This window comes from Nymphaea colorata, chromosome 14 (genome assembly GCF_008831285.2).
Source record: "Nymphaea colorata isolate Beijing-Zhang1983 chromosome 14, ASM883128v2, whole genome shotgun sequence".
NCBI classification, from domain to species: Eukaryota; Viridiplantae; Streptophyta; class Magnoliopsida; order Nymphaeales; family Nymphaeaceae; genus Nymphaea; species Nymphaea colorata.
This window is the reverse complement of record NC_045151.1, coordinates 3,170,220-3,183,706: the sequence shown is the minus strand read 5'-3', so window position 1 is coordinate 3,183,706 and position 13,487 is coordinate 3,170,220. Positions and strand designations below refer to the sequence as shown.

General features: G+C 35.1%; 1 protein-coding gene across 1 annotated transcript in view; it reads left to right on the top strand.

Annotated features, from left to right (window-relative positions):
- Positions 1-2,701: 2,701 nt before the first annotated feature.
- The window catches only part of LOC116267565 (uncharacterized), a 43,646-nt gene continuing 32,860 nt past the window's right edge, over positions 2,702-13,487 (top strand). Inside the window, exons 1-3 of the mRNA XM_031649369.2 lie at positions 2,702-2,823; positions 7,382-7,535; positions 10,821-10,913. Coding sequence (XP_031505229.1) covers positions 7,407-7,535; positions 10,821-10,913 — 222 coding nt within the window. The 5' untranslated portion in view covers positions 2,702-2,823; positions 7,382-7,406. The remainder of the gene's footprint in view (positions 2,824-7,381; positions 7,536-10,820; positions 10,914-13,487) is intronic.

The window sequence follows — 13,487 nt, the reverse complement described above, 5'->3', positions numbered from 1 at the left end:
ATGGCAACGGGCAGATGCATTTAAATCAAGTGAGAGACACACTGGGTGATTATGCATATTAATAGATAATGGCCTAACAAAGATTTTTAATTAAAGATATGATTAGCATTATAAAATACATTTCACTAAGGCATATTTGACGACAAGATCATTTGAAATCAAATGATGCATGTTAGCCTAAATATAATGAATAATGGATTGATTATAGGAATTTATTTCAATGAATTTTCCACCGTCTTAAACTTATTATGGACCTGATTTATTGCAGACACAACCCAAAAATAAGTTTGATGCACTTGTGGACCACTGTCGAAGCCAGTTATCTTATACCTAGGTCAACTTCGAGCCAAACAAGAGACGTATCATTCAAATGGTCATTCATATGGTTGCATCATTCTTTCCCTTTTAAAGTATTTCTATGAAGAAGTTTAAGATGGTAGGAAGTCCATTTAAGTGGTCTCCTATTAGCTACTTAGCTTTGCCTTCTATCCTCTTAGATCCATATTCTTCTTTCCATCCAGATCCCTCTTCTTTCTTCTCAACTTCTCAATTACATCATAAGTGAAAAAGCTTGCTATTATAATAAGGATTTTATAGTGTATTATATACTTGTTCTTTTTTCTATGGCATGGTTTTACCTGTTGTTGGTTTGCACGTTTCATTTGATTTACATTATTTTTTTTTCCTTTTCTTGCTAGCAATCTCTAGTGCTCTCTTTGTTCTACAACTTTGATTATTCCTAGCTTCCTTCTAATCCCCTTCTCTATGTGTATTGATACATTATGATTTACTACATTGACTTATAAATTATTTAAGTTTCTATTTAGAGGCAATGCTTTTGTGGGTTAGGGGCCCAAAGACCTCGACTCTTCATTCTTATTCTTTGAGATTATTTTGTGAGTTGCAACCGGCTAATGGTAAAGTCAAAATATGTTTTTTAGTGCATCATTTGTTATTTATTTCATGCATTCATTGGCTTCTTCATATTTTAATGTTAAAATAGTAATATGCACAAGTTGTATACAAATTAGTAACAAGAGGATATGCAACAATTATCCTCCTCACATAAATGATTTACAGGGCTTATACTCAATATTTTTATCATTGTTTACTTTGTCCATAATCACTTGATTCAAGTAATTTTTTATGTTATTCCAAACAAGTGCCTTTAGTGCATGACAACATAATATACCTCTTAATTCATATTTTTTAAATGTACACTCGATTGTTCCATAGTCGACATTATAATTAAGTAGCATATGCCTATTGTCTTCTGGGAGGTTATTCTCCCTTCCATACCATGTGGTACCTGCGTATATTTGTTTCTTATTTGTCTACTCATATACTACAAATCGCAGCCTGGATAACTTTGTTCTTAAGTCATTCAATGTAGGTACAATTTAGGAGTTTATATTTTGATTAAATATGTGGCATATCTTTTTTATTGTACTTTGGAAAGTATAGAAAATGATGACATACACTTAGTCAGACATAATTGCATCTGATGTTACAATATCACCATTTAATAGTATAACTTGATAGTGTTTATCTTTCATTATTTTTGTAAATACTTCAAACAAGCACTCAAAGGTTTCATGGTTTGATCATAAAAAAATGTACCTCAAAAAATGCAACTTTATAAGTGATTTTCATGCCAAACTGGCAAATTGCTAGAAATGAGTATGAATCTTCACTATTATGTCAAAATCAAGAACATCTTGAATAATTTGTAATTTGCTCTTGACCATGAGTATGCATTAAACAATTTGATGGTGTATCCATTTTTATCTAATTGGATCGCACTATATAAACTAGAGTTTCTTTTTTGTTTTTTGAATGTGTAATTGATCTGATTCTCATGGACGCTAGGGGAATTTTTTCTTTGGAGGGGGGGTGGGGGTGGTGCTGCAAGCCTCATTTCTAGGTGATAGATTGTTAATCTCCTACTCACCTAGAAGTAATCAACCAATGCACATATTTTACTATTTTAAGGTTTCTATCTTCTTTCTCTTCAAGTAATTTCTATAGTCTTGGGTTGCGAATAATGCATTTGTATAACCACCACATATCTCCGCGAAGTAATTATAAGTTTTCTTTGGTAGCATGTTAACATTGTCAACTAATTCACCTATTATAACATGTTGTTAATGTATTAAATGAATCATATTTAAATACCATTTTTCATGCATTCACCTATGTTTTCATTGATAAGAATGGATGTTTTAAATTTCAAACAAATCAATGCTAAAACGGAGGAGATATCACAATTTTTTTGCTATGGAGAGAAAGATAAAAGAAGATCATATCCTCACCAGTGGAAGGCACCCCAAAGAGGCATGATCTTAGATCAAGCAATGACGTACCTTTCTTTGGAACAAAAGAGGATTCAAATGAGCTCCTACTCCTAACATCGGGGCAGGGCCCAATCCCTATTTTGATGGGAAGAAGTAGAGTCCGACTCTATTTGCTCCCACATCTGCGGAATCGTATTTTGTTCATCTAGGTGAGGTTGCATCATGATTGAGAAGATCAGTTGAATTTGAATCTAAACCTTTTTATGGGAACACAGCCCATCGGCATGGAGCCATCGGCGAGGCGGATTTCGGATCGGGTCTACGGTTTTGTTCTATATCCAACCCGGAATTCCAGTGCCTGCGTTACAACTTGAGCATTTCGAAAAAAATTCTAAGTTTCTCTCTTCCCCGCCTCTTCCCCTCGATTTGCCCTAACCCCCTTTCTTCGCCTCTTCTTCCTCGTTCCACTCCCGGCGTCGTACCATCGCGGCATCGTCTTCTCCGGTTCCCGTCCCCGTCGCCGTCCTCGGTAAGCTCTCTCCCTGCGTGCCTGCTTGTGTGGGTTTTCCATGTCGATTGGGGCTTCGGTGGTTGTTGGTCTTATATTTTGGAGACGGGGGCTTCATTTAGGTTTTGAGTGTGTCTGTGTCTTTAGAGGCGAGATTCAGTAATGGTAGGTTTAATAATCGGCCGAATGGAGCGTTCTTTTGAAATGCTATATGATCTTGCAAATGGTATATGACTGTTTTTTCCCCAAATGAATTGGCTTCATTTGTAGTGGGAATCAATCTGATAGGTGCAAATGAACTTGATTTTTCTTTAGACTTATCATGAATTTGGGTCGGGAAGATCCTGCGTAGCAAACCCTCTTTCTCCAACTGGTTCACAGACATCAGACTCTTTTCCAAGATGCGGCTTTTAGAGAATTTCATCGATCGCCATGGCATATTCGTAGAAAAGCTCTCAAGTTGAGTAATAATAATCCTCTAAGCAGTTTGGAGTACGAGAACCGAAAAAAAAGAACGATCCCAGCACATGGCGCATGAGGACCGCTCTTTCTGCTTGAGACAGCGACCTTGAGTACCATGCTTCAAGTCCTTTTATGCACATTCAAAACCAAAAAAGTTGCCCGTACTCGTTTTGAATGTACCTCAGTACCTATGAAGATGGGAACTCCCAGGTATCTTAAAGGCGCATCTTAATTGTACGTGTGCACAGCTCCTTAACCTCTCTAATCCTCCTCTGCCAACTCTGAAAGTTGAAAGACGATTAGAAATTTCTCTTTACTAATCAAAAGGCTTGAATATTTCTTGAAATTTCACAATATGCTGAGGAATTTGTAAACAGGGTCATTCTCATCCCTAAGAAAGCATTCTTTGTTAATGATCACTATGAGTCAGGCTCAATAGAATTTGATTAATCCTTTTTCCTGTTGTTAAGGTGGAGAACTGAACTAAGAATTCTCTTTCTTCGTCATGAATCAAATCACTGTTCATGACCGAGGATTCTATTTGATCATCAATCGCATCACTGTTCATGTTTTTTCTTATCAATGAATAAATCTCTTTACTTGTACGACATAGATGTCTCATATTTCTTGAAAAGTTGATAAAGGAACATCTATAAGGAAGAAACCATGGCTCTAAGTAAAAATATCTAACTGGAGCCAGAATAAGTTCACCACTGGCAATGCCAAGATTCAACCTTTTGAACAGATGTTCCATATCAATTAGAAATAAGTAGCGTGAAAAAGAATCAGCTTGATGAATGCCTCACAAACTGTAAAGTGTGTTCCTTACCTTGCCATTTATGACACCTCGAAAAATCTATGTCATGCACTTCCTAATGTGACTGTTTCACCCGTCATCAAAACCAAAAGAATTGCAAGAATTGCTTCAGAAAATTCTGTCTGCTCTGTCATGTGTCCACTGTCCACCAGATCAGATTTAAGCAAGGACTGATACCACTTGCTTGTACCAAAAAATGCATGATCTCATGAGAAATAAAAATTATTCTTTTATATGTTTGTGTTTGCCTTTAAGGAATCACCTCTGTTTGCAGGGATAATCCTTTGTAGAAACCCTTTCCTGTCATTTCCATCACTTTCATTGTGGATTTATCATTGTCACTAAAAAGGCCTGATAAAACGTTAAAAGCAATGATAACGAAAAGAAGCCACCTTTTTCCTTTTTTTGAAAAAAAAATCCAATATGAATTTTTGCATTTTTTTGCACTTTTAGCGCATTTTTTAAACCTCAAGCTAAATTATTTATCTTCATTTCTATGATTAGTAAAACATCATTTTTATCATTTTATCAAGATATTTTTTATGTTTTCTTGTTAGCTTTTCATTTGTTTACTTTTCCTTATCTTTTGGGTTTTCTTTCTAAAAAATACGCCGAATTTTTCCCTAGATTTTCCTGAGATTTTCAGTTTTGCCAAAAAATACCCCAGAAATACCTTGCTATTTAAAACCCATCAATGATATTTGTGGCAATCGGATTTATAAATCCTGTTGCACAAGTTGATTGACCAAAGTTTCCAAAATCAAGCACTCCTCATACTTAGAGATTATGCTCCTGCATGATTCTCGTTTGGATCAATTTTTGACCGGCTTGTGGAAAAGGTGGGTATAACAGTTCCCCTACTCTAGCTATGTAACTTATGATGTTGACACCAAAGGTTTTCCCCATATTCATATATCTGAGATTTGTCGTTAAGAGAAATGTCGTTAGCAGAAGCCTGTCTCCATTCTTGACTAGCTTTTAACAAAAAGATCTTACTCAATGTATGTCTTTTTCTTCTTGATATAGCAAATAAATTCCATGTTCAGTTTCCACTTCTTTTCAAGAAGTCCAATCTTCACCAATATAGAGATAGAACACTGCTAATTGTAGAGCACCATATCTTGACGACCTGAACAATATACAATTATACATACATACTACATATGTGTGTGTTTACATATGTGCATGTACCTATGCATGCATGTGCGTACTATGTATAAATACATGTATTTATAATTACATAATTATAAGTACATATGTATGCGTAAGCTTGTAGACATCTGAGAGAGACTCTCTCTCTCTTTGTGTGTGTGCATATCACGTGTGTGTATATATATATATATATATATATATATATATATATATATATATATATATATATATATATATATATATATAATATACATCATAGTCACAAAAAGCATATTTTTTTTTTAAAGATGCTTATAAAATGCGACAAATAGGTTGCCCGTTTAAAACTAAAAAAAAGCCTTCTTTTTGAAAAAAATGCCCCAACTGCTTGTTTTCATTTTCCATTTCTTATTTGTTTCTTATTTACTCATTTTTTTGATGTCTATGTTATTAGTTGCTCACTTATTTTATTTTCCCCTAATTTTTAGGATTTTTTTTTTAAATTTATTGTATTTCCTTTTTTTTTTCAAGCTCGCCATATTATACCTGAGAAAAACCTCATTGTTTAAAACACGAGAACATTTTTTATGACTATGATCTACATGCATACATTACTTATTAATGAAGGTAAACGTTAAGAGAAGATCTCAATTCTAGGGTTCCAGTTGTACTAGCTCAATATAAGAACATAGGAGATTTACTTGGAACCGAATTTGAATTTTTGCTCTTTATGATTATGAACTATCAAGTTTTATATACTAGCGCAATATAAGAACATAGGTTATATACTTAGAATCAAATTTCGATCATCCTTCTATATGATTATGAGTCATGAAATTTTATGTGTTTCATACAATTAGTTTGAATGCTTTAAGACCTATTGATATTTTTGGGATCACATGATCCGGGAGTCACTTCGTACTAAATAATGTGGCTGGCTGCATACATGGTTTTTTTAACAAATACCAGTTTTTGGGGCAAATGATGATGATGCACAAGAAGTGAAGAAGTATCTGCTGTGACTTCAAATATCAGGATTTCACTGTCTTGAGAATTTATGGATAAAAATACATTGAGCTTATTTTAGAATGATGTGGGATAATTTGCTTTATTTTTGCCATATGAAGATTCTTCAAGATACATTTAACCAGGTGCACCATGATTTTACATGTCATCTGGTGCTGAGGTACATGCTGAATTGCAGACTGCCAACCAGCTTGAAATTGATTTCTGCTTCACTAAACATGTTCTTTTGCACATATGTAAAATTTTATGCAGTGATGCAGCTTCAGTGATCACAGTGCAAAAATATGCTATTGTATCTTTCATGATTTTTGGTGCTGTAATTCATGAACTACCGAGTTGGATATCTTTACTCATTCTAAAAATTCATGAATGTACTTCTTGTTGTTTCTGTTATGACAAATTTATCTGTTTTGGCTATGAGTATTTTGCAGAATTTATGATAAGACTTCGAACATGATATCAACAGATTATGTCATTATGAATGTTGAGTAGTACATAATAGAAGACAATATTACGTAAACAACAGCCAGGCTGCATGTAACTAAAGCAATATTTTTTGATGTTTAAATATAGGAAGGTAAAGGAAAGCTAGGTGCCCTTCACCTGGTTGTTCCTATGTGGTAGGTAGGCTTACACCTAGGCAGTTAATTTATTGACTGGGCAGTGGGCACATCTTTTAGCTGCATTATTCAAGAAGGGGTGATAATGAGAGGAAACCCTTTGATGTCATCAGGTGGATGGTATGGAACCTATACTTAATGAGGTGGACATGCATCAATATGACGTGGGCTTCTACCTGTGCTCATGCATGTGTCTCCATTGCATGTAACCGTTTTGTTTATTTCCATGCTAATGTTGTTGGTGTCAGTCATTATATTTTAGCAAAAACTGTTATTTGAAAGTGATAATCTTCTTCCCAGAAGATATTCTTGGTGCACATTCTATCTTTTTTCTCTTCTCTGGTGCGTCCTTTTCATTTATCTTGGTGTCTTTCTATTTTCTTCTCATTTCTATGGTTCCTCTAGTTGATATGAACTATTTGTGGCTCTTTTTTTATTGGTTACTCATGTTTCTCCTCTGCCTATGGTTGAATAAATCTGTAACTCCACTTCATATATAAGTATTTAACTTTGTTCTTGACAGGTCTTGAGGAGCTAAGTCTGAAGAAATGGAGCGATTTGCATTTGTGGCAGAGTTGTTAGTTTCTTTGAAAGATGAGGATCCTACTGTTGTAAAACGGTCTATTGTTAGTGGCACACATTTGTTCTGCAGTGCCCTAGAAGAGATTGCACTGCAGGTTGACTTTGTAATCTTTAACATTCTTATATTTGAAATGAGAAACTTGGAGATTACCACCAGTTTTAGTCGTTCCCGGTTTCATGTAACCTTTATCTTCTGTTCCTCCCCCCTCCTTTCTTTATTGGGCTCATCCGAAACATTTTTGTGGGTTGGTTGTTAATACTAAATCCTTCTTAAGCTTAATGAATTAGCTTGACAAATCTCAAAAGCAGTATTTGGAAATTTTCCAAAATTTCTGATCAGTGCTTGCCTAAGAGGTGTGATACTGCTTGCAGTTCAGAATGTGGAACTGACCAGATAGTCGGTTCTTCCTTGCATATTGTATGTTTTAACTAGTAGTTATGATGGGTAAGTCGGTTACAATTGGCAAGCAGCAACAACCAATTTCTTCAACCTCTTTTGAACCCCCAAGCTTTTCACCTTACACTATAACCATAGGCTGTATAATGAGGTAAAAGTAAAATGTTGAATGCACATTTTGAAAGGCTTGTGATAAAAATTGCTAGACTCAGTTCAAAACTTCGAATGTTTGCAACTGCTTTGTCAAATTATGAGGGTGCTGATGTATTGCAGCTTGTAGAATCTGTCTTTCGACTCTTTCCTGTTTTTAATGAACCTGTGCATGCGACCCATCCTGCCTCCTTGTTTTCCTAACATTCTGACTAGTACTTGGCTTGGTTTCACTACATTTTTCATCTTTACCTTACTCCAATCAAATGAAGATCAATGATCGTTGCTTATCAAAAGTCAAATATTCTGAGTCTTTATGATATAATTTTCATTTTTTGCCATGTGAGAACAGTCAAAAGAAAAAACATAAAGAACATTATTCATATGTTTTTTTTGAAAACAAATCAATTGTGCTGGTACCTTTTTCATACTAGTAAACCTATATTGATTGTTCTTATATATAAATAAAGCATTTTAATATTAAAGATCTTCAATCCAATTTCAAGTTCAATTTTTGATGATAGACAACCTAGAAGGTAAGAGGAATTATGCACCAGTCAAGCAAGGTTATCAAATGCCTATAAGAAATTCTGTTGGGAGGATTAAAGCTGCAAAAGGTCAGGTCAGATGGAAAACAAAGAAGGAAATAAGAGTGGGGAAAATCAAAGAAAGCATAAAATAAAAAAACATTAAGATTACCAGAAAAATCAATTAGACATAGATGCACACCTTTGGAACATTAAAGTAACAGAAACAACTAAAAAACAAGATTACTGCTGTGACAGAACATAGATTATGAACTCTAACAAGCCTAAACATGAAGTCTAACATAATGCAATATAGTCCCAAGGCTGTAATGCTAATCCATCATATAAAAGAAAATGAAGAGAAAGTCTTTCTTGATTTGTCTGCTATGATGAAAAAAGGACTTGTCATTTCTTTCCTCCTGTAGCTTGAGCTTTACAATCCTGTTCCTTTCTTTTCTGGTAGCTAATATGCTGATCTGATTGTCTGACTCTTGATTTTTGCGTTCCGCCAAAATATTTAAACATTCTTGAACCAAGCGCCCTCTGTGTGTGTGGGTATCTATGCATCCTGTGCCTATGTACATTTGTAGTTTGAGTAGTTGCTTGCTTTAAAAACTAGGTCACTTAGATGATAACTGTTACAACTTACAAGTTGTCTTTCTAGCTCTCCCCGATGGCCGCAAATATGCCACATTTCCTACAAAGAATGTTCATGTTTCCAAAACAATTTCTAGATGAAGTGGGAGCCTTTGTATCTGTTTGTGTGTGTGTGTGTGTGCGTATGCGTGCAAGCATGCTTGGTTGTTTACTGTGTGTATGTATGTTCATATTTTCTTGTTTGATGTTCCATATATAATGCTCACCAAACTACTAAGTTCAACGACATATAAGGTAAAGCAAATCTCAAGTGGATGGAAGAATCAGTCGAGACTCTTCTAAGCACCTGCTTCAAGATCACTATGTGGGTTTAGACCATTGTCTGAATAACATCTATGAACTAGATGTCAATCTAAACTTCAGTGTTTAAGCATGTCTATTATTTGGAATCATGTCCTACACGGAGGTACACCTTATTGTTTTGGTTGTATCTTTCTTCAGATGTTGAATTCACCTTTCAGCATTATTTGCAATATACACAGCATATAACAGTAAGAGATCCCCTGGTGAGTGAGCTTAAATGCTTAATCATCACTAGCCAGATTTATTTTCAAGATGGTAGGCTTGAACACCATGATAAGTTGTGGAACATAAAAATCCAGGGAGACTAATATTGCTTGGATTGAATGCTTTAGCAGAAACATTAGGTTGCACTATCATCATAAGGGGCTTTGTTCAAATTCCAAGGGGATATAGCCCCACAATCAGTAGAAACATCCACAAAATAAAAGAAGCTAAAAAAATTAAACATCTTGGCCAAATCAAATTTTTTGTCAAACCATCACATTAAAAAGGTAAATTAGTTGCACCAAAGCATGCCCGAGGGCGTGTATTAGCTGTGAGGATTAACTCTGCAAATCAAGTGTGTTTCATGGTAAGATGTGTGATTTAATACGGCACATGCTCTCTCCACTTGTATTTAGCATCTCATTAAATGCAATAATGAATATCAGTGGGAAATAAAAAAGCAACATAATATCACTTCTGTAGGAGAGAAAACATAATGATAGATAATGGCAAGAATAGGAACATGGTGAAAGTTAGATGAATGTGTTGATTATGTTTAACATAGGTTACTTGGTACCCCCCAGTATTGTGGCATGTTATCCTATTGGATCTGCATCAGCAACTATATGCAAATAAGCAAGTAGGAGCATACCAACGGTGATTTAACTCATAGGTAGCATCAAGGGATAATCATATATCTGTGCACAAATATGTGAGAAAAATCACCATGCTTGCTGGTACCTTATGATGTAGCATTCTTATATTATGCAAGCATCTTTTTGTTCTTGGATTTTGGTGCTGTGCAGTTGTCTTATTCAATAAAACATACTAAAAACTGTTTTCTGTATGCTTCTTCCATAGTTTGGTAAGATTATGCATCCTAGGGACCTATAACCTGTTTTTCGTGCTGAAAATGATAATAGTTGAATTATGTACGAATTCTAGATGTAAAATGATTTTGTGAACTTTCAGGTGTTTCTAGTGGCGTTACTTTTTGGTGGATGAGATTGTTTTAGTACCTATCCTTATACTTGTTACGCCCAATAAATCTCAACTTTTTGTTGCTTTATTTATAACTTTTGATTTGTTTATAGAATGATCCTATAGCTTATACTGATTGTATTTATCTTGACAAATGTCAGTTTCGTCAATCTGGTGAGGCAGAGAAATATTTTCAAGAACTCTGGCTGGGGATTTCCAAGTTTAAGGATTCTGTTTTTTGTATTTTCTTGAAGGTATGGTTATTTGTTCTACTGTTCCTTTTTAGATATTTCTGGATCAGATTTTTTGGTTTAATGTTGAGATGCTTGCAAGATTGTCACATGTCTTCTCCGTCCAAGTTATTGTACTGGAGAGGCGCTAGCGGTTGTTATTCTTACACTTCTTGATTTTAAATTTAGTGATGCATTTGTTTGTCTGTTTCTCCTGAGCAAGGTAATAATGTGGTAAACTTCTTTAATGGGAAAGTCAAATGAGCTAGCTGAACTAGTTGAATCATGAACATCCAGTTCATGATAAGAGCCACTCAGTTGAAGAGCTAATTAGTTTCCAGTTCCTGATAAAAGCACCTTCATTCAAAAACTGACTACTTTCCTGTTCATGAGAGAAAATAACTTATAAATAAGGCAACTAGAATTACTTAGCACACCCCTTTTGTCTCTCTAGAGAATTTTGGTAAGCAAGTTTTGAATCTTCGATATCTCCGACAGTAAACTGTTTAGGTGGTTTGATGTTTGCTATGTTTTTCCAGTATTGTGGACTAGCTTTACTGCTGATCTTAAGGCAACAGCTGGTGGTAAACGTCACTGGGACTTGTCATTTGTTCATCCTCTATTAATACAATGATATTGATGTCATTGTCTTTTGACTCTTTTCTCTTCCTTTCTTCTTACCTTTGTCTCGATGTTTGGCTGTATGAAGACTCAGTCAATCAACTTCTTGCGCTGCAATTTATTTCTCTTTTTGTACAAATCTGTGTAAAGTGTAGGTTGGTTAAATAACTAATAGAATATTTTAGTAAAATGTACAAAATGCTTCTCAACATTTGAGTGAACAACAAAGAGCCGCTCAACTTTTAGACTTCATCAAATAAGCCCCCAAGTTTTCCACTTAGTCCACAAAATAACCACCTGGCAATAAAAAATATTAAAATATACAAAGAAATGACAAAATCACCCTTAAGTGAAAAATAAAAAACTAAAAAAGAAAAACGACATCTTCCTCCTTGCATAATTGACCTTTGCTGGTCTGGGAAAGGGTGATGGAATTGACCTTCACCATCATGTGAGGTTGTCCTCATGCCCTCACACCTTTTGGAGGAGAATGCAGCAATGGATCAATCGGTCATCTAGTCTGGAGGAACAGGTGGTGGGAGGAAAGGTAATCTATCATAACCCTCAACCCTCAGCCTTTGAGAAATTGAGAAAGGTTGTCGCTGAACCCAAATGGAGAGGTGAACTGCCATTAACAAGGGACAAAAGGAATGACAACCTACAGTCCCTGACATAATGGAACAAACGTAGAGGATAGATATCGACAATTTTTTCGTTCCATGGACGTAAAATATTCAAGGCAATGACTTGATTGCATTACATCAGTCTGCGGGTACCGAAACATGAGCACCCTCTGTATTCTACTTGAAAATATTCTGTCAAATAGGGGAACGGAAAGCAAATAAGGGTCTTGAAGAGAAGCTATCACTTGTTTAACTTCATCTCAAGCCCTTTTTCTATTCTGCCTGGCCGATCGTTCTACATGGTCCATGCTGACAGCAGGTAGAGGGCAAGGCATCCCTGGCACTGTTCAACGGTGGAGGGCGATGTCGCCCGCTACCAACAGCATCATCTGTTGCTGCTGGAGGCAAGGATTGACAATGTCACCCTTCACCCATGCTGTCTGGCATGAAGGTGACCGTGCTGGACAATGACGGTTGATTCCATTGCCCCTCGCCAGGGGGACATGTTCTTTTTCTCTTTTAGTTTCTTATTTTTCTGTTCTTACGTTAATAGACAGTTGTTTGTGAATTAAATTGAAAACTTAGTGGCAATGAAGTTGGAAACATTGAGAGGGACTTTGTTATTCGCTCAAAGGTTGAGCGGCATTATGTAGAGTTTTCAACATTTTAATTTTAAAACAATAAAATATTGATAAGCAAGAATATTGAGTTTTTTACTCTTTTGGAAATGCTCAAGTTATGCAAGCAACTATATGCATTGCACGTGAGGTTCAATGCTTGAATGACAAAATTTTGAAGCTAAGAAAATATGAAATACAATGCCCCGATCATCTATTAAAGTGCAAAAAGATCGTGTAAGTCATATACTATTTAAAGTTAAAACAAATAATAAGTTTCAAAATTGATATATTTAATACACTTTGTAAACATTCTGTCCTTTTTGTCCTTTGCCATCTCCACAGTAAATGGTCCTTCAGCTACTTTGTAAGCTCAGTAGCTCTAGTATAGTACTTTGGTTTGAAGGAGATGAAACTGTACATTCAATACAGATGAGGAGTCTATTTTTTTTTCTTCAAAATTAGTCTAAAGTTCTCTTACTAGTAATATATTGCATGATTTATATGCAATTCAACTGCATGCATTGATGCAATTGCTTTTTCATTCTCTCAATGATCTCCCATACAGGATCATACTTTGCTTTTTAATTATGTAATTTAAGTTATTTTCACTAAATAAGATGAAAAAAGAAAACGTAAGTAAACACATAACAAAAGAATTGAACTATGTTTGCAGAACTTACGACAATTTACCTTTAACATGTAAGTAAACACATAACAAAAGAATTGAACTATAT